The sequence below is a fragment of the Ascaphus truei genome, chromosome 11 (genome assembly GCF_040206685.1).
Source record: "Ascaphus truei isolate aAscTru1 chromosome 11, aAscTru1.hap1, whole genome shotgun sequence".
Lineage (NCBI taxonomy): Eukaryota > Metazoa > Chordata > Amphibia > Anura > Ascaphidae > Ascaphus > Ascaphus truei.
The window spans coordinates 25340720-25368065 of record NC_134493.1 but is presented as its reverse complement, the minus strand read 5'-3'; the positions used below and the strand labels follow the sequence as shown (position 1 = coordinate 25368065).

General features: G+C 43.4%; 1 protein-coding gene across 14 annotated transcripts in view; it reads right to left on the bottom strand.

Moving 5' to 3' along the window:
- The window catches only part of CLEC16A (C-type lectin domain containing 16A), a 304859-nt gene that overhangs the window by 164684 nt on the left and 112829 nt on the right, over positions 1 to 27346 (bottom strand). For all 14 annotated transcript variants that reach the window (XR_012787369.1, XM_075565357.1, XM_075565356.1 and 11 more), the window contains one exon: positions 12627 to 12747. Coding sequence is in view for 13 of the 14 variants with exons in the window: in XM_075565357.1 (XP_075421472.1) it covers positions 12627 to 12747 (121 nt within the window). In the remaining variant the exon portion in view is untranslated. The remainder of the gene's footprint in view (positions 1 to 12626; positions 12748 to 27346) is intronic.

The following is a 27346-nucleotide window of genomic DNA, read 5'->3' as shown; positions in this document are numbered from 1 at the left end:
ATGCTGAAAATTACATATATACTTAATTGCTTTCAACTCAAATGGATATTACCAAATGGGAGGGATCTTTAAGGAACACCCACCCATTTTGGCCACGCCCCCACGCCTAACAAAAGCTGCCAACAGACCGCAGTGAAGCGCTGTGCACGCGCCGCCAGGAGCGCACGTAGCGGGACCTTAGCCTAAAGAACTTTCACGAGAATACTACATCAACCATTGGATTAAATGAAGATACAAACAAGGTAAGGATCAGCAATGGATCGCGACCGGAAAACACCATGTTACCAAAGCTTTTTTCACTGCAACACTTGAATTGTTCAAAACATTAGATTAGGAAGAAAAAGGAATCAAAATGAACGGTGAAAATTTGGGTCGCCTACAATTGACATTGTTATTTTTGCCACAAGTCCAGAAGATCTCCAGCAACGAATTGGAGAACTCACAGAAGTAAGAACGTGGGCCTCTGTATGAACATCAGCAAGTCCAAAGTAATGTTCAACAACCATGTCAAGTCTGCAAAGATCAAAATGAATGGAATATAACTAGAAGACTGTGTCTATGTATACAATAGATGGGAAACTTCTGAATTCAATTAATAGGAGAATGAAGATGAGATGGACGGCATTTTGTAGAAAGAAATCTGTATTTCAAGGGAACCTTCCACTGTGCATCAAGAGCAAAGTTTTCAACCCGTGTCTTCTACTCTTGCTCCCCTATGGATGTGAAACTTTGACCCTAAATGCAAAGATAATTTAGAAGACTCAGGCAACGCAAATGAGTATCGAGAGATGCTGGGTATTACCCAAAGAGAGGAAAAATAATTAATGGGTTCAAAACAAAACAAAAAGTCTGTGACATCATCAAGGGTGAAGAAATAAAGACATGGCAGTGGCCCGGACATATCGCATGAAGAAATGATCAAAGCTGGACAAGGGAGGTAATTGACTGGATTCCAAGAGAGATTAAAAGACCAAGACGACGAGGAGTAAAATGGGGAGAATGAAATTAGAAAATGTGTTGGAGCAATGTAGAGGAGTCTTGCAACCACAATCATGACGTCACGTAGCGTCTCGTTGTCATGGCAACGCAGAGTCATTTGACGCTGCGCCCATTTTCACAGTTGATGCAGGGGGAGACACTGAAGTTTGATCGAGAAATGCAGGAAAATGCTGTGAGACGCAACACCACGCCGCCGGTAACGCTCGACAGCGGGCAAAATGCAGTCGCCCCAGGCGAGGGAGCGAGTGCATTTGTCGAGCCCTGGATATATACATATGTATGTATACGAGCACAAGTACAAACTAGCGTATATGCATTTGCGAACTATAACCACAGACACAATATTTCTGTACCTCAGACTTCACTACATGGTGCTGAGATGGGGATCAGAGTACTTACTCCTGTAATATGTACTCGCCGTGCATGGAGTGAAACAATGAGACAACTACAACAGCATTTAATATATAACTGAATTTTATATACTGTATTAATAACGATAATCAAGTACTTCATGACCCCTTGAAAAAGGATCACCTAATACTTCTATACACATTAGCGTTGCACGTGTGTGTGTGTGTAACTGTCAACACAAAAGGCCTCCCATTACTGGGTATTCTGGCCTCTGAGGTGCCGACACCGTTGGAGCTGGTGTCTATGACTGAATGTAGCAGGCCTCTACTTCGCAAAGTTTACTTCATTACCACTGTTTCCTGTGACTGTTTGGAGATCCCCTCCATCGGTTGACACTCCTCGGAACGACTCTCTGTCACTCTCTTTGGGCTCTCTCCCCTCTCCCCTTGTGTGACACGTGTCAGTCCACTCTCGCAGGTCGCTCCGGACTGAGCTTGCAGTCCTTCAAGCCCACGCAGATCAGACTGCACATGGCTGCCCCCTCTTAAAGCTGCAGTTCAGTCTTTTTTATTTTTTTAATTTATTTTTTTACTTCAATAGTTTCATGTGTGCAATCTCTAATTACCTAAAAAACTGTATAGCTGCAGGTCCATTCGTTCTCCATGTATTGATAGGTCGAAATTTGGTGACATAATTAGTGAAGGGATCTGTTTATATTCTGCTTGTCTCTCAGTGGAAGCTCATGAATATTCATGAGCACTCCTGCATTGACATGTGCTAGAGGGAGGGCAGGGCTGACAAAGGGGTGTGCCAGGGCTTGTGACAGGACATGAAGGGGCAGTGCCTTAGCAAATGGCTGTTAAAATAGAATATAAGAAAATTGGTCTTTCAAAGTTGTTTTTTTAAAAACAGAAAATGCTAAAAGTATTTTTTCTTACTACAGAACTGATTTATTAAAAAAAACACACATGCAGGATATTGACTGAACTGCAGCTTTAACAACTCCTCTCCCTGTAAGTCCTGCCTTCTCCAGCCGCTCTAATGGCTCATCAGTCATATATCCATTGGAGAGGAACCTGCTAGGGGGCAGTGTGCAAGTGTTTGTCACACAGGGACACTTCTTAATATTAACTGAAATTTAAAATAAATATTTGATATTTGCATTTGGCAGATAAAAATAGGATAAAAATAACACGAAGGGGTAGAACTGCCTGACATAACTGGGATGCCATCAAACAAAATTGTATTTCACATCCTGTATATACACACAAAGAAACCTTTTGGTTTGACAAAATAATATATTACTTATTTCTTTTTTTCAAAATTAAAACCCCTACAATTAATGAGCATCACAAAAAAAATTGGGGTCTATGTACAGTACTGTACAAAGGCATTTTGGGGGCGAAATTGGAGCAATTTAAAGCTTGGCCCCCTGCAGAAGCACTTACCAAAATGAAAATGCCCTCCTACTGTTTCTGTACGTTCCTCCTACATACCAATTAGATTGTAAGCTCCTCAGAGCAGGGACTCCTCTTCCTAAATGTTACGTTTGTCTAAAGCACTTATTCCCATGACCTGTTATTTATATTTATTATTTATATGATTACCACGTGTATTACTACTGTGAAGCGCTATGTACATTAATGGCGCTATACAAATAAAAACATACAATACAATACGACGCAAAGAAATACAACACAAAAATGATGTCCTGTATTAAGCTCTTTGCTTCACCTTTTGCCTCACGTACTAGATTTTTGGGGGGCAGAGTTCAGCGAAGGAGTTAGGAAGGAGTAACACTATAATGCATTCTATCCAATTCTGCGCCCCTGTGCAACCCTTTTCTCCTTTCAATATACGTTAAAAGAACATCTGACGGTAATGTTCGTGCTTAAAAATCTGTGCCAGATGGAAGAAACTGGATCAATAAAATTGGTACTGTATACCAGGGGTGCGCGGCGGTTACAGAGGCCCCACACACACTTCCCCAAGGCATTGAAATTAAATATTTAAGTTCCCTTAAATTAAATTTAAGTTCCCTTACTGTGACTCAGTTGGCTTGGGCAACGCATCGCCATGGCAACACGGCGTAAACCGACGCCGCGGGTTACGTGATGTCACATGACCCTGGGGCTTCATTTGGCGCTTCAGACTAGGTATGGGGGTGGGGGGGAGATCAGTGGGGGAGAGCAGGCAAGGGGGCGCTGGGCAAAAATGTTGTGCACCCACCCCTGCTGTATACACTTTTTACAAGTTTGAAGCAACAAAAAAAAATATCTTCTTTTCCTGTGAATTGACACAAAGGGCCCATGTAGACGGATGTAAATTCTAAATAATCCAAAGCAAATGAAAATCCCTATTGAAGGCGAAATGGCCTCAATAGCACACAGGCTTGGCAAGAGGCTTTAAAAGTGCTTCTTTCACTTCAAAAGCCACTGTTATAACCCAGGGGTGGCCAACTCCAGTCCTCAAGGGCCACCAACAGGTCAGGTTTTAAAAATATCCCTGCTTCAGCACAGCTGGCTCAGTCGTTGAAAGCCACCTGTGCTGAAGCAAGGATATCCTTAAAACCCGATCTGTTGATGGCCCTTGAGGACTGGAATTGGCCACTCCTGTTATAAACCCTCTGACGCCATAGAGCAGGGGTGTGCAAACTGCGCTTACAGAGGCCCTGCGCTCTTCCCCACAACATTTAAATGAAATGCGGGGGGAGTGCGCAAGGCCTCCGTATATCCCTCTTACCTGCTCTCCGGCGACACGTCGCCATAAAGCGGAGGGAAATTATGCTGCAGGGTCAAATGGCAACGCAATCCCACATGACGACGTGATATATGACGCCACCGATGCAAGAGAGCAGGTAAAGGAGGCGGGCGGGGGGGAAGGTGCAAGCAGGGGAGGGCTAGCAGGCAGGGGGTGCAAACAGAAAAAAGTTTGCGCCCCCCTGCCATCGAGGCCAGCAAAGCATTGCCGTTAATCTTGCCATTTTCGCTCAACTGGTTAGTTACATTTTTGGAAAAAACTTATTCCAAGAATCCGTTGAGAGGACACAAACCTATCAATAAATGCTCCTTTCCCAGAAGCTTTCAAAACAGATTAATAAAGGCTGACCTTAAAAATGATGGAGGCATTTAATTCAGTACTTAAACTTCATTAGAGCTTGTTTACATAATTGCTCTCTTAATTACAGTAATTCAAGCTTCATTCTAGGAATTTGTTGAGGATTTTTTAATTATAGATCATATATGCAGAAACTGAATATACATTTTACATCTCAGCGACAGAAAAGAAAAGAAGTGGAGAGTTTATTATTATACTAAATTTAGATGTATAAATATCTGGCATGGCAAAGCCACATGCTCCACAATGCATGCGTATCTATAGCTGTGTATACGGTCCAGTAATGTATAGAAATAAACACGCAACTCAAACAAAGATCACAGACACTTGAGGGTGCTGAAAGTCAATGGTTACAACCAGCAAATGTAAGCAGAAAGCATAGCACTCCAAGCTTGAAAAAAGATCCGTTTTGTTAGATCGACGTGATCGATAAATAAATGGCAACTACTTAACTACTACTTTTTGCTTACAATTACAGCTGTATAAAACAGTGTGTTCTTAATCATGTATTTTCTCAAATCTAAAAATGCATTCAGGAGAACGCCAACGGCCGACTTTAAACATGGGATAAAAGTTTGGAGATGTGGCTATATTACACCAGTAGCATAGAAATCCAATCACGTTCAAATACAATGGGCTCCGGATTATTGGTTTTGGCCAACACTACAATTATAAACTTGTGACATTTGAGGTGAAAAGGTCTTCGTACTATTAAAAAAAAAAATAGTCACAGGTGACCAATATGGTATCACCGGATGCAGCACAATGAGTCGTATTAACACTGTTCTATAATAAGAATGTTCAGTGCCATGCAAAAGCCCACATTCAGGGAATTTGAATTAGCAGAAGCAGACTGAACAGTTTGTTCCTCTTCATAGGGAAGAAAACGGTCTTCTTGGAACCCAGAACATTTCATGTACCTCAGGGGTATGAGTAAGGTACAGAAAGGAAGCACTTTTCAAAGTAAAAAGGAACACAAGAACAAGGTTTTATAATTAAAGGAAAGGAAGAGGGAGGTAGAGACAGAAGAAATGTGAATAAGTACTGTAAATCACTGGAAGATCACTGGACTTCTAAAACACACCAAACGTTAAAAAAAAATACACTTGCGCAGGCGCAGCCAACTCCAGTCCTGATCGGCCACACAAGTCAGGTGTTAAGGATATCCCCGGCTCACTCAGCGCCTGGAACTGCAGGGCGATTTCAGTTCCAGGACATTTCAACCAGGAAAGTCTAGATTTTTTACCCCAGTTCCCAAGTAAGTGTGTCTTTTTCCTGTAGTTTGTGTATCATTGGGTGTATGCCTTTTCTTGTGAATACATTTACAATTTATTTAATTAACTTGCTTTGCTCAATGCATGATCCTGGTAAAAAAAGGTGTAAATTGCCTGGTCTCCCGTGACACGTGCACGCAGGTGAATGTACCAAATTTGCGCACATGAAGAGAAAGTTGGGTGGTTGCCACAGGAACCTGGCGTGGCCGGGGATTTCCGAGAAGACGGAAAGGAATCACCGATTTAGATCAGTAAATATTGTCCTACAGGGAGTGGCAAGGTCATGGAAATGTGAGCAGCTGTTTCCATCTTCTCGTAACCCCAGCATCCAACGACATTGCAAAGGGAGGATTTAGTCTATTCGCAATACCTATGTATAGTATTGTGTAATCTACCCAATAAACCATACTACTTGACACTTCTGATCGTACCCAATTGGGCACATTACGCAGATACGAGTTCTGGTAGAAAGTAAGAAATAAAAATACATTTGGAGTTAAAACTAGAGAGAAGGAAAATAAATTGTGAATAAAGATAAATACTTTTGTGTTCTCTAAAATTAGAAAGTGCTGTTCCAACAGAAATCCTGATTTTTATCATTTGATTGAATCTGTTTCAGTAAACGGCATACCATAATGTATTAAATTGAGTTAGTTACAGACATACTGCCAGTAAATTGTTAATAAGGGAGCTGCTTGAACAAACTCTGTTAAGTGATCCTGACTGGCTATCTGTAATCAATTAAAATTGATCAGTAGTATCTTTTAACTGGATTCCCCTAAACATACCACCAAGTCTTACAGTCGTGCAATTCAAAATGTAAAGAAAAGTGCCAGATACCCAAGCAGTTTCTACAATTATGGGGGTAGAAAGCAAAAAAGTATATATAAAGTTGTACATTTTTTTTCACCCTTATGGAAATAAACATTGCATACAGCAACAGTATAACTACACAGACCGGCCGAAAGTTTACGCAAGGCACAATGTATACATTTTGGAGCTTCAATAAAGAGAAAGCAAGTACAGCTCAACCCAGTTATAACGTGATCCGTTAAAACGCGAATCCGCTTATAATGCAATGCAAGTGTGGCACCCAATTTTCGTATTTATGAATAGTTTACAACACTATTATTGGTATCTAAAATACTTTATTGTACAATGCACACAATTTTACATCATTTCTAACGCAATCAGCTTATAACGCGATGCGATTCTTTGGACCCAAGCACAGCGTTATAAGGGGGTTGAGCTTTACAAACTACGGTAAAAATAATAATCCATAATCAATATCATCTCAGGTAGAGGAGTCAAATCTGAGACTCCCACAGAGTAGGGTGTCTATTCCTTTATCATAGAAATATGTTAAGTCTCCTTCCAACAAAATTGTAATTAAGTGTCTCCATAGGGGTTTCTGTGGGAAGACTTCAAAGTGAACCCAGAAGACTTCACTCAATTTTCCTTCTACTTCCCATACATGACTGAGTCGCTGACCCAAGTGATGACTGACCAGTATTAAATTAATACAAAATATGCAATAACACTGTAATTGCACATTCAAATTCGAGAATTTGCATAATACTTGCAAATCTCCCACGAAAATGCTTCGGACTGTTGCTCAATGTGGTTTTACTGACAAAAAAGGGAGAAGGAGCGGCTCAGTGAGTAAAGACACTGACTGACACTGAGATTGCTGCAGGGGAGCCTGGTTCAATTCCCGGTGTCGGCTCCTTGTGACCTTGGGCAAGTCACTTTATCTCCCTGTGCCTCAGGCACCAAAAACATAGATTGTAAGCTCCATGGGGCAGGGACCTGTGCCTGCAAAATGTCTCTGTAAAGCGCCGCGTACAATTAGCAGCGCTATACAAGAACATGCTATTATTATTATTATTATTATTAAAAAGCGGTTAGACTGCCTGCCCTAAATCATGAATAGAGCTCTTATTAAATACGGAACATAATAAAAAGGAATTCAAGTGTGCTAGTAAAATATTCTTAAATACATTTTATGATCTGAAAACTTGCAATGTCCTAATCTTCCTTTTACACAGCAACATGAACAAGGAAAATGCACGAGTACGATTGGCTTTAATTTATAAGGTAGAAACATTTCACTGCATTGAGCGACAAAATATCATCACAACATGATTACATACTATTATAGTAAGGACTGTCTTTGTAACACACACCACTGGAGCCCAACAGTAATAGTAATGGGTGTGTGTGTTTTGTGTGTGTGGTAAAACACACACACACCCCCTTCAGCCCTTGTCAATCCTCCGCTGGACGATGGCCCCCCCAATTAACACTAACATTCACCACTCCAGGTACAAAGTCACCTACACAGAATCAAGCCACAGACACACACACACACACACAGACACACACACACACAGCCTTATACCCACATTGCTTTCCCCCCCCCCCCCGTATGCCCACACAGTACCCACAGACCCCTCCACCCACCGTCAATGAGGCAGCAAGGGTCAAAATCAAAAAACAGCCAGAAGTGTAAGATGCAGCCTCCTTTTCATTGGACTGCGTACTTAAAAAGGCGCTAAAGGGCCAGCTCTGTGAAGGCAGCGTGCTTGTAACTCGGCGACGGAGGCCTCGACTCTCGCGTCCCATAATGCCACACGCTTAGAGGAGCCAGACGCAAGCTATTGTGTGGTGCAAGTATCGAGGCTCCTGCTGTGAATGACAGGCAAGCTGTCTTCACCCAGCGCTTTTAAGCACGCGGTCCAATGAAACGGAGGCTGCACTTCTCCCGGACAAGGGGACGAGTGGATTTTTCCAGCCCTGTACACAGAAACATCATTATTTTTTACATACAATGGGCAGCTTTGCTGTACTGGAGAAGATTTAGACTAATTTGAATGGGACTGAACTATTCTCCAGCAACAGGTAAGCAACTTCAAAGCATATTTAATAACCATAGGGAAGCCAAGACATGATATAACAGATAAAGACGTTGTGAAGTGTTTCTTTAGGGGTTCCTGCCATAAATCATGCATTTAGTTTTAAAGTGTAAGTGCTTCAACCCCTATTAAAAGTTTAAACCTTTATTTCACTTTCACTCCTTCGCAGGGATCACAGTAAGAAATGTGACTGATATCAATCTCATTTAGAATTTTTGACTCATTGGAGGCTATTCACTAAACTACCAGATTTGCCGTGCAAAAATCACCAGAAAACAGAACGCAATTATCTGCGCTAAAAATGTGGAGTTATCAAAGTAGGGATGAGTAGGTTGGGAGTGTCTACGGTAAGAAAGAAAAGAGGGATATTACTATAATGGACTATTTTCTCATGGCTTTCCTCAAAATCCTCACTCGTTTGACTGGGCGAGGTGACACATCCAGGTGAGAATTGCAGTGGAAAATGCAATCTCACCGCTTTTGGAATTGTCTGTGAATACCTCATTTTGCAAGATCTCCTTGTATGCATGCAAAGTTTTGCACGGTTTGGACCTGCGAGAATTGAATACACAGAGATGAATTTCTGTGCAAAAATGCATGTTTTTACACCAACACTAGTGTAGCAGTTTAATGAATAGGCCCCATTAATCAAGAGTTAGATGTTCTAAACCAGGCGTGGCCAGCTCCAGTCCTCAACCAACAGGTCGGGTTTTAGGAATATCCATGGAAATAGAAAAGAGCAGCGCAAAATTCTCATAGAAAATTGTTTTTTAGTAAAAGGTATATATAAAAATGCACATAATGAAAGACACGAGAGGCGCAGACACTTGCAGAAGATAGGCTCCCCTGTCACACTGGGAGGGTATACCTGTTGGAGATCAAGAGCGGGTGGCGTACTCCGCAGAGTTGGCCTCTCACCTAGAACGGGACTGGCCTCTCACCTAGAACGGGACTGGCCTCTCACCTAGAACAGGACTGGCCTCTCACCTAGAACGAGAGTGCTTATATCGTTCCAACCGGGAGCAGGTGCTTTCCCTACAGGAGGGCTGTTTAAATCTGGACACTCTTTCTCTCTCATTCACCGCCGCGTTGGTGGCTCCATTCACGGGACCAATACTTACCTATGACCACCAAGGGAGTCTGGTAACTTTCCATCATTGGTGGTTATATTTACACATCTAGCAAGTGTCTACGCCTCACGTGTCTTTCATTATGTGCATGTTTATATATACCTTTTACTAAAACCAATTTACCATGAGAATTTTGCGCTTCTCTATTTCCATGTATATCCTGTGATCCCCGAGCCAGCTATCTGATTAGCTGCATATTCACACACATTGGAATTTCCCTCAATCGCCAACGTTTGTTGGTTCTATTCTCACTAGTTCTATTAACTTCAAGGTCTCTCTTACAGCTATTCGTTGTACAGAACAATGTCACAGGTAGTATAGAGCGCACCCTCCGTTTTCACTTAAGAATATCCATGCTTCAGCACAGGTGGCTCAATAAGTGGTTCAGTCGAAGACCTGTGCTGAAGCAGGGATATCCTGAAAACATGACCAGTCGGTGGTCCTTGAGAGGAGTTGGCCATCCCTGTTCTAAAGTTTCTACTTGCACAAAACAAACCAAGTAGATTAGCGTCAGAAAACCAATGACCAACTCCTCTTTGCTCAATAGGCTTAGAAAATGAATGTAGCTATAATGCCCAAATGACTTGCCGTCTGATGTTTTTCTCCTCTAATATTTGGGTCACAAAAGCAATCCAGATCGAAAGCAGAGAATATTGGCATCTGCGATGGTCAAATAAGGTGGCAGTAGAGAAAAGCAGGATTTAACAACTTTGATTTATAATACAACACCTTTGCTAGGCAATGCACAGTGGAAGGGTTAAACGTGATAGAAAACAAACTAATGTAAGAGGGTGTCTTAAGTACGTATGCATTTCTCAGAAGAGTAAACGAACAAAAAGTTGGTGAGTCCTTCTGACTTCCAGGAAGCTCATAACTTAGACACTTAATAGACACTTAATCCTCCATAAAATGAAGGTCCTATTAAACATCAATTTATTATTAAGGCCAGCTTTAATTAATATATATATATATATATATATATATATGCGCAAATATAACTGTATGCTCATCTGCATGTCTTAGGCAGGTCTGCAACCTATATATATATATATATATATATATATATATATATATATATATATATATATATATATATATATATTTCTCAAACCGTCGTATGTGTGTTCCCTGTGTCTAGGGGCAATCGCATTGGACCTTTGGCCCGTCACTCCGCCTCAGGCCAATCCGCCTCAGGCCAATGACATTGCTCCCTTGGCCCGCCCGCCCCCGCACACCTCTCATTGGCACCGACACCATTGGCTCAGGCCAATGACATAGCTCCCTTGGCCCCACGCCCGCCCCCGCACACCTCATTGGCTTGCAGCCAACACACCGACCCCACTGCCACACTCTCCCAGCCCTCACTGAGCTTTGGGAACGCTTCACAGCACCTAACCCTCACTGCTCTGGGAACGCTTCACAGCTCTCACCTCTCAACCCACAAAACACTCACCGCCTGATACCACCAAAAGAACTGCTGAATCAGGTACAGACTCTTAGCTATATATATATTGTTTTCACCACTGCAACACTACCCACCCTCACACAACACCGCACGATCACCTACACACACCGACGGCCACCACCTCTTAACAACCACCCCCCCACCAATGCAGACCACGACCGCACGCCAGACCTCTCCCGGTACCGCAGCCCCTCTACCACCCGCACACACTCCTGCCTACCCTGCCAACAGCCCTCCCCTTCACCTCAACACAACCACGCCGGAACGCACGTTCACCGCAAAAACACCACACACCCCCAGCAAACATACACACACTGCTACTCACTTGCACCGCCACATAACCTGATCGCCACCGGACAACGCCCGCATCTCCTCCACTAGCACGCAACACACTCCCCCCTCCGGAGGCCGCAACAACACCCTCACCTAGTCCGCAACCCCCCCCACCCGGACTTCAGTAGCCCGCAACACACTGCTAATCACTTTCACCGACACCACCGGACAACACAGTCCCCCCTCTGGAGCCCGCAACACACCCTCCCCTAGCCCGCAACCCCCCCCGCCCCCAACACACACACAGCCTCCCGAAGCCCGCATCACAACCACTCCCGAGGAGCGCAACCCCTCCCGTACGACGCAAGCCCTCCTGTAACCCGGCCAACACCCCCAAAACACTAACGTAGCCCACACACCCGCCCCCCAAACCCTCCCGTGGCCACAACCGCCAAACCCCCCCAAAATGCACGTAGTCAGCAAAAAAGCCAACATCTCCCGGAGGATGCCACAACCCCTACCTCTGGAGGGCCCGCATCACAACCACGCACATGGAGCGCAACCCCTACCTCCGGAGGGCCCGCATCACAACCACGCACGTGGAGCGCAACCCCTACCTCCGGAGGGCCCGCAACCACCACCGTACACACAGCAAGCCCTCCTGTATCCCGGCCACCCCCCCAAAAAACCCTCACGTGGCCCCCGCCTCCCCCCCCAAAGCCGCACCGAGCCCGCAAACACAACACCTCCCGGTGGACGCCACAAGCCCCCTCCAGGGACCACACACTTCACTGTACGCCGCATGCCCTCCTGGATCATTAACACAATTATTCACGGTTCCCATCTCGGGCAACGCCGGGTCTCTCAGCGTGTGTGTGTGTGTGTGTGTGTGTGTGTGTGTGTGTGTGTGTGTGTGTGTGTGTGTGTATGTATGTATATATGTATGTATGTATGTATATATGTATGTATGTATATATATATATATATATATATATATATATATATATATATATATATATATATATCTATATATATCTGAACTCTTCCATACATTGTTGATGAATGGAACATTCTAAAGAGTTGTAGTTCAAGAGATACTCACTTAGGTCTAAAACATCATCTGTCTTTATGAGACCCCCCTCTCTCGTCAAGGGTAACCGCGTCTCTGGTTCCACTCGGAGTTCTAGCGACAGTGAACGTAACATGAAGAATACTCTTATTGCCTGGAATAACAAAACAAGAGACAGGTTGTATGATAAAGTAATTCACCAAAATCTGTGATATGATACATAAAGACGGATACCCTGGAGGATCATAAATCATATTTCCCATAAACACCATCAACAGTATATATGTAAATCCAGAGAAATTATCCAAAGTGTGCGTAACCCAGAATGTAAATTTTCATGCGCAAGTAATTACTCAGAAACCCAATAACGACGTCAGGGGACACCATATGCAAGAGGAATTTAATTACTAACTAAAAAGGGTAACTGGTGTTTTTATCCAAGAAACCTCACGATTTAAGTCCATGCACCTTGAGACGTCTTATGTGAACATTGTGTGTGTGAATGTGTACATACGTACGACATAGCGCTGCTTAGAAAACATGCGCCTGTGTGGTCAACAGGATATAATCTATTGCTTTAATAAACCTTTAAACTGATCTACAACAAGGCCCCTCTTCTCGGCGCCCCACTTTTCGTCGATCAGCCGATACGGTGGCACAGAGAAGGGGGCCACCATGTCTGCGCATGTGCAGAATGGGGAAGTCAGAGGTCGCGTATGCGCAGAACTGGTGGTTGCCGAGGGTGTGCATGCGCAGAACGGGTGGTTGCAGAGGGTGCGCATGCGCAGAACGGGTGGTTGCAGATGGTGCGCATGCGCAGAACGGGTGGTTGCTGAGGGTGCACAAGCGCAGAACGGGTGGTTGCGCACGCTCATTAGGGGAATTGCCGGTTTTCACATACGCCAAAAATCGTCGGTTCCGCTTTCCGGCGATTTTCGCTTTGCGGCGGGCCCTTAGAACGGAACCCGCCGCATGCCCGGGGCCCTCCTGTACAATGTTAATGAACCAACTTGAAGTGGAACATTTTATATACATGAATGTAAATATCGCAATACTAACCCAACACAAAAATACAGACTATTGTAGACAATTTTAAAAGCGTTGAGTTTAAGATCATACTATTTACAAACGTATTTGATCATTTTAGTTGCTTTTATAATTTGAATCACTTTTATACATTGCTCTTTTAAGATTCTAAAATAAACCTTGCATTTTCTGTTAACCCCGGAAGCTGCCAATAGATTATATTAAATGTGACTTTTTATAATCGATCTGCTACAAAGTGCATAACATTTTACAAATAAAGGTGACCTTATTAAATGGGCTCAAATCACCGACCGTCTCCAGGAAGTGAAAATAGTGTACATAGTGCTAGTCATTGTGTGTATAATCACAAGGAAACAAGCATTTCTAGGAACATAAAACACATTACTAAACAAATTAATACATAAATCGAAGATAAATAAAATGGTTTTAAAGGTGTCATCTGCCTTGAAAGGGCGCTCCTCCTTGCATTTTGTGTTTTATTAAATGCAGCAGTTCTATACCTAAGGCAACGTAATAATCTACAAGTAGAAAAAAATCAGAACACCTGAGTTTCCCAATCAGTGCTCTGAGTGCACAAACTATAAGTCCATGAAGATAGCCATTAACCCTTTGCGGTCCAATTAATTTTCATTAAGTGCGCCAGTAGGTCTAATTTAATGTTCGGGGGAAAAAAAACACATACAGCTTTTCTTTTTTGCACGCAAACTCACAGCACACACTCACTACTCACTGCACGCACTCACTAATCACAGCACACACACGCACTCACTACTCACCACATGCACGCACTCACTCACTGCACTCTACTTACTGCACACACGCACTCACTCACTGCATACACACACTCACCACACACCACACGCACTCACTACTCATGGCACACACCACACGCACTACACACCACACGCACTCACTCCTCACAGCACACACGCACTCACTCACTCCTCACAGCACACACGCACTCACTCACTCCTCACAGCACACACGCACTCACTCCTCACTGCACGCACACACTCCACACACACGCACTCACACACTCGTGGCACTCGCACACACCACACACACCCCCCACCCCTCTACCCCCGGTTTCAGCTGCTTGGAGTCATCGTGGGGCTGCCTATGGGGATCGGCGCAGGGCTGGGGGGGTGGTCGGATCGGCGCAGGGCTGGGGGGGTGGTCGGATCGGCGCAGGGCTGGTCGGATTGGCGCAGGGCTGGGGGGGTGGTTGGATCGGCGCACGCACACACGCACACACTCGCGGCACACACTCGCGGCACACACACACACACACGCACACACACGGCACTCGCACAAACTCATACACCACACACCACACACACACACACCCCCACCCCTCTACCCCCGGTGTCAGCTGCTTGGAGTCATCGTGGGGCTGCCTATGGGGATCGACGCAGGGCTGGGGGGGTGGTCAGATCGGCGCAGGGCTGGGGGGGTGGTCGGATCAGCGCAGGGCTGGGGGGGTGGTCGGATCGGCACAGGGCTGGGGGGGTGGGCGGATCGGCGCAAGCCTTTGGGGGTGGGCGGATCGGCGCAGGGGGCCATCAGTGCGGCATCAGTGCTGTGCAAGGGGAATGCGGGGGATGTGCTCCTGGTACCTCACGCCTCACTCCACACCTTCCCCCCCCCCCTCCTCACGATCCGACATTGGACCGTAACTGGCAAAATATTAGTGTCGGATATATTCCGACATTGGACTGGAAAGGGTTAATGCCTGTGTGTTCATCAAAAATAGAGGTATGAAAGATAGAACATGTAATATATAAAGTCAGTCATATATGCTCCAATGTTGAGGAGAGGTAACAAACTAATGGCTCCCAGAGGGTGTATCCACGTGACAACGGAGTACACAGACCCCCTCCTAGACTAAGTATATATCTCTCTGCTAGAGCTAGACAAATAAATAAATGAGCAAATCCATGAAATAACTGACAAAGCGCACGAATGCGCAAAACGCATTAGCGGTTCCTCTCACAATCCTTGTGATACTACGTTGCAGAGGATCCAATAAAAGATTTGTTTCCATCTCAAAAACAGCAAGCTTGACCCTACCTGTCCTAACTATCGACCTGTCTCCCTCCTGCCTTTTGCCTCCAAACTCCTTGAACGTCTTGCATTCTCTCGATTGCTACACTTTCTCAACACCTATTCTCTTCTAGACCCTCTACAATCTGGCTTCCGCACTGCTCACTCTACTGAAACAGCCCTCACTAAAATAATTGACGACCTCCATGCTGCCAAAGACAGAGGTCATTACACTCCTCTCATATTGCTCGACCTCTCTGCAGCATTTGACACCGTGGACCACCCTCTTCTCCTCCACATTCTCCATACTCTTGGTATTCGGAACAAAGCTCTATCCTGGATCTCCTCTTACCTCTCCCTTCGTACTTTGTGTCTCTTTTGCCAACACCTCCTCCTCTATCGATCTCTCTGTGGGGGTATCCCAGGGCTCTGTCCTGGGACACCTTCTCTTTTCTCTTTACACACTCTCTCTAGGTGGCCTAATCACATCTTTGGGATTTAAATATCACCTCTATGCTGACGACACACAGATTTACCTTTCAACCCCTGACCTTACACCTGCTGTACAGACTAAAGTTTCTGAATGTGTCTCTGGAATATCATCCTGGATGGCCATACGCCGACTGAAACTTAACAAGGCAAAAACAGAGCTCCTTATACTTCCCCCCCAAACCTGGCCCTACTACCTCCTTCCACATCACTGTTGGAAACACGATCATTCACCCAGTAGCCCAAGCACACTGCCCAGGGGTCACACTCTATTCCTCTCTCACATTCAAAACGTTTCTAAAACTTGTCACTTTTACCACCGCAATATCACAAAGATACGCCCTTTCCTCTGTTACTCGACTGCTAAAACTCTGACTCAGGCCCTCATTCTCTCCTGTCTCGATTACTGCAACCTCCTGCTGTCTGGCCTTCCTGCCTCTCACCTGTCTCCCCTACAATCTATCCTAAACGCTGCTGCCAGAATCACTCTACTCTTTCCTAATTCTGTCTCCGCGTCTCCCCTCCTGAAATCCCTCTCCTGGCTTCCGATCAAATCCCACATCTCACACTCAATACTCCTCCTCACTTTTAAAGCTGTACACTCTTCTGCCCCTCCTAACATCTCAGCCCTAATTTCTCGCTATGCACCATCCCGACTCTTGCATTCCTCTCAAGGATGTCTTCTCTCTACCCTCTTTGTATCTAAAGCCCTCTCCCACTGACTGCCCCGCACCTCTGGAATGCCCTTCCCCTCAATACCCGACTAGCACCCTCTCTATCCACCTTTAAGACCCACCTTAAGACACATTTGCTTAAAGCATATGAATAGCACTGTGGATAATCCTGGACACATGATACATAAAGCTTGGCCCCCTGCAGACACACTTACCAAAACTCCCTCCTACTGTCTATACGTTCCCCTACCTACCAATTAGATTGTAAGCTCCCCGGAGCAGGGACTCCTCTTCCTTAATGTTACTTTTATGTCTGAAGCACTTATTCCCATGACCTGTTATTTATATTATTTGTTATTTATGATTACAACATGTATTACTACTGTGAAGCGCTATGCACATTTATGGCGCTATATGAATAAAGACATACATACAGTCAGCGATCCAGCCTCCGTCATTTAGTTCTTATTGGCACGCAGTGCATCACCTAATATGTCCCCCATGGGATGCTACTTCCTCTAATGTAATAATCTAAACTGCAAAATCGATTGGCAAAGATTTTGATTTCCCCGGGCAACAAATGTGTCTGCCTATTTCAGAAGAAAAGTGACAGACTTCTCATTTGCATGTCATTTCCCATAATCCCTGGCTGCAGTGGAAGCATTGTATGCAAAGAAAAAAACGGGGAAAGGTAGAACTGCAGACTGGAAAAAAATGTCATCTGTCTGCACAGACCTGTGAGAGACGTGAATGTAACAAAAAGTGTTTTTTTCCTGTACTGCACAATGGAGGGTTTTTGGCACTTTTTAACCCACCATAACTCGTTTTGTGTCTGGTTATTTCAAAAGAGAATGTACAGTACTGTGATTTTCTCTAAAAGGTTGTAACAACCTAGGGAAGTGTAATACATTAAAAAAATTTGGGGAAAAAATGTAATTAAAAAAAAAATGCAGTAAGGCAGGGATGGACAAAAATATTAAATACTTGAGCCAGACAGAAATTTTAGGAGCGAGCGTATAGTTAGGTGCTGGAGCTACCCCCCTTCCACCGACGGCTGCATCACTTTGTGTATGCATGTGCATCTGACACACACACACACACACACACACACACACACACACACACGATTTTTAAGGTAAGGTTCCCTTATAAGGAACAGCGATTTTATTTCTTTAAGCTAAAATAGTCATGACTGTCGGATTACTTCCAGTTTTGGATTAGTTTAGGATGCATGGATCTATAAAGAATATCCAAACACTTTGGTTCAGACCAATACATTTTTATACTACATACATTAATTCTCATGTAATCATTTTGTCCTATATTTGATGTCGCATAGTAATGGGACATGCAATGCTGGCTCCTTATAAATAATACCATTTCACTATGTAAAGCGCACGGGGATGCAGTATATGAATATCTATATTGGTTGACATGACAATGTTACAATAAGATAAATAAACTTACAACTACGGTAGCTTAAAAAGGTGCAAGTACGAAGCGCGCGGAGGTCACAAAGGTCTGCTACGCGAGTTACCATTGGTGGAGAGGTGGATCAGTAGGAGAGAGGAACTCACACAGCAGACTGAGTTCCACGGGTCCGGACCTGGTACATAGTCTCCTTCGGCTGCACTTCCGGATCTCCCGGTCACCTACTCGCATACCCCGCACTTAAACACATGGGACAGTGCGAGCGTGGATATCCTTATATATTTACAATATATATCCAATATGGACATGGAAACCTTTAAAGAGGCAATCCAAGCAGCTTACATTTGTTTTGTTTTTTAAACTATTTTTGTTTTGATATATGCCACCTTTGATTACCTTTTTTGAAAACTCATTAGCTAAACTGCTGATTGATTGGTTCTCCTGTGATCGATGAGCAAAATCCTGCTTCCCTGGGTTCACTAAATGGCGGCCTTTCAGTTTCAAATCAATCCTTCAGTCAGTGTAACTCAGCAGCTACAATGTAGTGTTATATTACAAAGGTAACATTATCTACTGTTACAGTTTGCAGCTCAAACTGCTGGGAATATTTGCAAATATCACAAACAGGAAAGTGTTACAAAGATCTTGCACTGCTGGGGAGGTGGCTAGAACCCGCTATAGAAATTAAATGTATATTCAAACTAAAAAAAATAAAAAGTAGTAAGTATCTAATACTACAGAACTACCTCAATGGGCGAACCGCTCACGTGATGCGCCAGAACCAAAATGTACTTGTCTCTGCAAGCAGCCGAGCGCCGTGCGCTCACGGGCTCGCTCTCACGCTGGCCTCACACATTGTAGCAATGTGTCTCATCGCGCCCGCTCAGCGTCACTCTGGCCGCAGCCTAAATAAGCGGAGCGTGTTGGTTGAATATAAAATACAATAACGAAATGAGTTTATGATGATGTCCTATTTTTGGTGCCTAAAGGTATAGATAAATAATGGGGCTTGCCACTGGGGGGTGCAAACTGGGTTCACGCACATCAAAGATAGGGACATTATTACTGGACCATTTAACCGTAGGAGAGGTTACTATTATACTGTACATTCAAATATTTAAAATCTTTAGTAACCATGAACGCACCTTTAAAAAAAAAAAAAAAAAAACACATTTACAACGCAACTAGCCATAAAAATAAATGTGTGAGATGTTTTCTGTAATAAACTGGATATTTGTTTTAATTCCCGTTAAACGTTCTCGGCAACCGCAACTTTTTTTCTTTTCTTCTTCAGATTCTATATTGGGTGTCAGTACTTTCCAGTAACACAGAATAAATTATAATGATGTTTAATCTCCTGGAAGAAAAGGACTGGATTCCTGGTCTATAACTTGATCCGAGTAAGCAAATTGAAGCTTCTTCCCAACAGTGCAACAGTGAGGTAATATTACGTTTACAGGAAACCTTGCAAAAAAAATGACAAGGAGTCGGGAATGTTGGATCTGGTCTGCACATTAAATCAAATAAAACTAAATCAAGCTGAAGAAAAGTATTTGTAATTCTAGTATTTTCCCCACTCTAACACTTCTTTAGATCTTGTAGTCCTTTACATATCAACTCTTTCAATGCCAGGGAAGCCTGCGATGCACTGAGAAGCAACCTTGTAAGCCTTGTAACCTTGTAGTCAGTCCAAATCAGTGAGACTTGCAAACTATTGAGCCTTGGCAGGTCTGTCTTACTTTTAGGCTGCGCTTATAGTCCCGGTTACAGCGACCTGCGGTAAAACAAGTTAATGTAATGCATTGCGTGCGCCTATAGTGGGCGCAACGGCGCGACACCAACCAAAATCAATGGATCAGCAGTCACCCTTGCAGCAGGAGAGGAGAAGTGCTTGTGACTATGCTCAATGTCTTATACCTTGTGGTCTGATTTCACACTAGTTATATTCTCTCTACTTTATCTGTCATACTCTTAGATTACTTACAGCTGCGGCTAAACTTAATCTAAAGCTTAACCGCAATTTACATTGCCTTTTGGTTTTTGGCGCCGAAATTGGCCGCGCGCCAGCCGCATCTTGCGGCCGTTTCTTCCGATCAGCGCTAATAGCGCTGAACAAAGAAAACGCCTGCGGCGCTGAAAAAAAAAAAGCCTGCGTCTGCACGCGTTTTAAAAATAGCCGCGGTGGCGGCCGCTTTAGACTAAGGGCGGCCGCCACTGTAGAGGTGCTTTGTGTGCTTAATCTGCTAGGGTTGCTGTTTCATTGTGTTGGGGCTTTGGGGAAGCGAAGTAGCTCTGTGTCCCCTTTTGGGGTCCTGAGGGAACGGGCCTGAGGAAGGGGTTTGTCCCCGAAATGTTGCCCCCCTGCTTATCCCCATTTTTTGCCCCCCCCCCCCGCCGCCCCCCGTTTCTCCCTCCACCCCCACCTCCCATTGTGTGATATTCTGTTTTTTGCATACTATTTTTTTTTTTGCAGTATGTATTTTAGACGCTTTTGTGTTGGTCACATCGCTCCGTGGATTTGACTTGTAATGACATTAAGTATCTTTTTTTGATTTGGCAATTACCTACTCTTGAGATTTATTCTACTAGTCAGTGAGTGCTGGAACTATTATTACTGTTATGTCCTTAATTCAGTTCAGTACCATGTGGTACTGCCCCATGACATAATTGTAGTCCTAGAATTGAGGGGTTTAATGCTGGTATTGTCTCCTATTAGCATGGGGTAATGTAACTCTTGTTAGTCTTTGACTTCTAGTTGTATTCCACATTTCATATTTATTACTTTGGGAAATCCTTTCTTGTACCACTTGGATGTGGTCCATTGTGTTGTATCCACTGCGAAATCCCACTTGTTCTCTAGGCTGGGCAAAGTCCAGGGTCTGTTATAGACTAATAGTGAGTATCTTCGTAGAAATCTTGTAAGTGATTGGAAGTAGACCGATTGCTCTGTATTTCTTGAAGTCTTTGTCACCTGTCTTGTGGCTCATGATAACTATGGCATTACTCGATTGCAAAACTCCTTACACGATTCCAGAGCAATGATTTTTTCCTACTTCTCCAGCTTCTTTCAAGATTTCGTTTGTAATTCCATCTTCCCCAGGAGCCTTCCCATTCCTCATGGATTTTTTTGCTTCTGGCTCTTCTTCTGGAAGGAAGGAGGCATGATACATCTGCTGGATTATGCCCTGTTTTATCCGTCCACGTACAATTTCATGTAGACGTCCTTAACTCTTTACAGAAAGTGCACGGTCCATTATTGATTCACCATCCTGTTTGAGGGCAATGATTTGCTTCTTCTCAACCATAAGCCGCTGCTTTGTCTACAAGCTTTTGTTATCTTTGTCTTCTTCGCTATATCACAGTTACATTTTCTTACATCTTCAGTTATACTTTTACAGATTGCCTTGCAGAATTCTGAATATTCAGTTCTTATTCTTACGTTTTGGGATTGCTCAATTTCTTCGTCTCCTCAATTAGTTTGTCTCATCAGATATTTTCTTATCCTGTTTGTTAGCAATTCCTCCGGTTATTGCTGCACGTTGAACTACAATCTTCCTAAATTCTTCATAATCCTTTGTTAAAGTATCCCCATGAATTTCAAACAAGCTGAAGTGATTATTAAGTTCTAGTGGATATTCTTTGCTGTTAATCTGGAGGTTATTTATGTTGATTGTTTTTGTCTTTTTAATTTGTTTTCTTCTTTCTAATGTCACATTTAGATGTACTCTGCAGCGAACCAATTGGTGATCGCAGTTTGTGTCAAAACGGATAAGGATTGTGAAATCTTCAATTACGTGTTTCTTGCTAATTAGGATATAGTCAAATTCTCGACTCCATTGGGTCCATTCCATGTCCCTTTTCTATTCTTCTTTAAGAATGAATTAATGTAGAAGTTTTTACATTCTGCAAATTCTACCAATCTGTCTCCACGTTCATTTCCGTTACCCTAATCACACTTACTAACTGATGCTTCGTCTTTCTGCTGGGCACCAATCTTTGCATTGAAATCTCCCATAATGATCTTGGTGACAATTTCCTTTGTTTGTAAATTGGTTGATTTCATGGTAGAAGTCTTCCGCTTCATTGACTGTGTGATATGATGTTGGAGCATACACTTAGATTATTTGAAGCCTCTATCTTTCAACTGATTGACAATTTTGGCTGCTGTTTCTGATGAGCTTTCATACTCCACTATGTTGTTTCTCCATCTCTTAACAATTAAGTCTATTCCACTCATTCATCCATTATCTGTACCTCTGTAATGGTACAGGTGTCCACTTTTGAGGCCATCATCTTTTCACGAAGACCATTGGCCCACTTAACCTTATTAAGTTTGTCTTGCAGTGCTGCTTCACTGGAAAGAGTCCGGCAGTTGTAGGTAGCCACGTTTAGGTTTGTATGACAGCTTTTGTTTAACCTCAGGGATTCTTGGCACCCTCTGCCTTCATACTTTCTTCCTGAATGTTGTCAAGTCCAGGGCAATCCAGCCTCCGGAGAATGAGGGCCAATGCTTTTTGGTGTGTTCCGTATTTGGGGGTTGAGGCTGGCATGGCCTCATTTGCTTTTGCAAGTACCTTTCCCACTTAAGCCGGGTATATTATTCAAGCTTTCATAGTATGGTTAAACCTTCCAGCACAAATCCCATTATGCATCTTACCGAGCACCCGATGCCACATTCCCGCCACTGAAACAGTGAGAAGGATTTGACGGATGGTAAAATAAAAATGCAAAGATACAGGATTCAAATAATCCAAGTGCATACCCCATCAACTTGCACAGTTAATATCTATAAATCAAGATGTCAAAAAAAAAAGAAGCGCATCCTCCATAGTGTGATAAAGTATAAAATACATCATTTAATAAAAACGTTGTCATTACGGCACATATTGCTGCTTACACAGACTCAAACAAACGCAGAACTTGAATCTATCACCTGCGTCAACGTCTGAGCACTCAACAGGGCGGTCAGCAGGATGCTGGGACTTTTTTTGTTCGCCTTCCTTCAGCTCGAACGCCGTTTAGTGCGGCTGCTACATTTGAACTCAAGGACTTCTACATTTAGTTGTCAGCTGCTTGATGAGCATCGGAGACGACTCCCTATCTGCACCACGCTGCCGCCGGTGTCTACAAACATCTGAGCCAGTTCCAATAACGTCAATTGAATAAATCTAATGCAAGGTTTTTTAAATGTATCATATGAGTGGGCATTTGCCTCATGTTTTTTTATTAAATTATGTTTTATACTTTATCACACTACAGAGCATGCGAGTCTCGTTGAGGGAGGGAGGGGGGAGAGGGAGGGGGGAGAGGGAGAGGGAGGGGGGGAGAGGGAAGGGGGGAGAGGGAGTGGGGGAGGGAGGGAGAGGGGGGAGAGGGAGGGGGGAGAGGGAGAGGGAGGGGAGGAGAGAGAGAGGGAGGGGAGGAGAGGGAGGGGGGGAGAGGGAGGGGGCAGAGGGAGAGGGAGAGAGAGGGATAGAAAACTAACATTCACAAGCATAGGGATTTACTTTGAGCAGATGGGAGGAAAAGTGAGTGTTCTCTGGCATGTAGTGATGGAAGATTACGAGAAAATACATACTTATTCAGGTTAATGGTCCTGCGTGTACAATAATTGATTACATACATCTTATAGGGAAATAAACGTTTCATTCTTTGAACTCTGCTTAATAGATTTCTTTTATACCCATTTCTGATATATATATATTTTTGTGCATTAGAGGTACTGAAAGAGAAAGTCAATAACTAGGCAAACCACAAAATAATATGTTTTGAATAAGACACAGCAGGTTTCTTTTGAAGTCACCTTCCGCTATACACCAAATGGGAGGAGCTTCCAGGAACATAACACACGATTACTTGTAGATAACACTCCGGTTTCACTTTAAGTCTTTGTAGTTAGTCTGTCCCCCTTATTTGTAAGAGAACTTCTTATATTTCAAACCACAAACAGAGAAACATTAACACAGCCAAACAAGAATGTAATTAAATCTATTGATTTGTAATAAATCTATGATATGACCATGCTGTTCTATAGGTGATTTTTGAAGACTTGGTACTCATTCAAGGATCAAAGTAAATGAATAAGACAGGGGTATATTAAATATGTTATAAGTAGGTGGCCAGTGGCTTAAAAATAATCTGATAAATATAAATCTTTTAAAAAAAACTCTTGAAAGCCTGGAAAATGTCTTATCTTCATTTCCAACAGACAATCTGAATGGGAGGCTAGGCCAGCTCTATTTATCAGGTAATCAGACTCACTAATTCCCCCTGCATTTTAAAGCCCAAGTTGAAAGAAAGGCGACAGTCACAATGAAGTATAAAGGGGTGAAGCTGTCAAAATCTGAACAGCTGATTTTTCCGCGCTGGTCCTGCCAAAATCCGATGGCAGATTGGACGCTAAGAAATCAGCCCAGATACATCGGAATCGGCCATCGGATCCATTTCCGACATATTTTGTGGAATCCGCCATCGAATTTGAGCTGAAATCCGATTCCGCATTTAAAATCCCTGAAATATGTTGGAGAGAGCTAGAGTGACCTATTTTACTAGAGCCTCGAGCTCTATATATATCCCCACAGCATCTTTTTGAGTTGCTCACACCTGTAGAAGAGATTGTGGATTTGAATCCTGTTGGGCTCGACACCAGTACCCCCGTTCCTCACGAGATGCCTCAGACTTGTCAATACAGTTCTTATGGAAATGCTTTCAGAAAGTGTGGGGCGCGAGACATTTAAACATACCTTGCCCAACTCATTAGCATATCTCGCAGGTATCCAAGTTGTGCTCTTTTTTGAGCACCAGGGTCTCTCCCAATGTTATTTGGAGGGAGGGTTGAGCGGATATACATAGTGGGACTCGAGAATCTAGTAAAATAGGTCTCGGTCACTGAGGAACCTCGCTAACCTGAGGCGGTTTCACATTTTGGTGCAAATGTTGCCCATCTTTAACTTTGCAGACAATACAAGTTTGTTGAAGTATCGCTACACAAAAATAAGCTATATAAAATGAATAAGTGTCAAAGCAAGCGAGACACCCACGGAAACTGTACAGTCTACAGAAAAAGGAAAAAAATACCTTTACAACGGCATGTAATTACACACACAAAACAAGTAATGCCGTCATTATATTCATCATGGTCATTAGTTCAGTTTGTTCCAATGTGGTATCACACTCTGCAAAAAGGTTTTTGAATTCTAGTTAACACAAGAAGAATAGAACCCACTCCGTAGCCTTGTTATTATTAGGTGTTTCCGGAGCACAATGTTAGCTTGAATGGGCACCAAGTAATGTAGCAACGTTATAGGACTGCAAGAAATTGCAAGCCTTAAATCAGGGGTGGCCAACTCCAGTCCTCAAGAGCTACCCACAGGTCAGGTTTTCTGGATATCCCTGCTTCAGCACAGGTGGCTAAATCAGTGGCTCAAGCTTGGATATCCTTAAAACCTGACCTGTCGGTAGCGCTTGAGGACTGAAGTTGGCTACCCCTGCCTTAAAGGTGTTTGTAATTGTGCTTTCATAATTAATGTCTAGTAGCTTTGCCAGTCAAGGGTCAAATGTCAGAGCTCCATGAGACATAAAACAGAACAGTAAATATATGCTGCTCTCCCCTAGTTTCAAATCATTACTATTTATTTTTAAAGACATTGGTTCATATCTAGTTTCATCCTGAATACAAATTTGCTGTGTGATTCATTGTTTTCTATTTCGGAGAATTGCCGTTAAAGTATTTTTTGTGCTACCTCTGTAAATTGCAAACATTTTTAAGAAAAATCACAAGGTCTTTACAACCCAGCCCCAATAATTGCAACGTTGGAAGCTTCCCAGGATACCTCCCTTGGTTAGGTACAGTACGAGTCCCCGATAGAAACAGTACAATTTGTACTATATTATATGATATTTGTGCATGCTCTGACATTTGCTATAAAAGCTCTGCACGGACACACCCTTTCTGTAACCTCCCAGATAGATCACTTTAATACTTTTCCATTTGTACGGAGTGTCTTACAACGGTGTCAGGTTACAGCATTTCATGTCAAAACAGGTACCTGCAAAAGTGATTAGGAGTACACTGGCCCTCCAGCAAAGCAACACTCACATATACTCCCATCCATTTTTGCTAGAACTGTGGCTGTCACTGTGTTCCACCCGGCTGCTAAATCACTAGGAGGCATCCTGCAAGCTCTTGCAATTGAGCATTTGTTAAATTGTACTAGGCCCCCACAACTTCTGCATTCTGGAAACTAGACAGGACATGAGATATGGATAGATTTGATAGATATAAGTTCTGGAGAAGCTGTTGACAAACACAAATAAAGGCGATATTTTGTGATGACTTACTTCAATCGTACCATAGTACGAGAAGCTATTGTCACTCCCAACACAGGTCGAAAAACTATGGGGGTTTATTTACTATAATCATTGTTTTCCGTTATTGTTAGATTTACCTACGGTTAAAATTTGCATGCCTTTATGTCACCGTCTTCTCCGTATTTAAGAAATGCTTTTTGTCCGATTGAGTTTATGGAGTTACGCGTCTGGTCCATGCAAAAAGCCTTCACTTTGCGACCTTGGTTTACAAAGTTATTGCTAAATGCGGATTTCTGGAAGGGGCTTTACATTGCGACATTTCCGGACGCTGGCACGTTTGTAACGTATACATTTAGCGCCATATCGCGCTGTGAATGTAAACGACCGGACGCCGTGGGAATAATTGTCAAGCTGCGTATAGCCTTGCATAAACCTGTACGTAATAAGCGCATGTGTTTCATTCACTGCAGCTTTATCAATAGATCCCATGGTGTGTGTCATACAGAGTGTTCTTGTGTTTACCGGAATACACCAGTCTGTTATCAGTAACCCGCTCGTATTCACAATCATAGCACATAAGCCAAAAGGGGCCAATACACTTTACAGCAGAAGTTGCATCTCAGATAGGTTAAGGCCGCGATTTAAGTGCAGGCGCGCGATGGAGAGCAAGTAGTCGCACGCACCTGTCGCCCGAGCAATCCGTGGACTCTGATTAGGAGGCCGTGCCATCACCAGGCTGGTTCGCCCTCATTGGCTGAA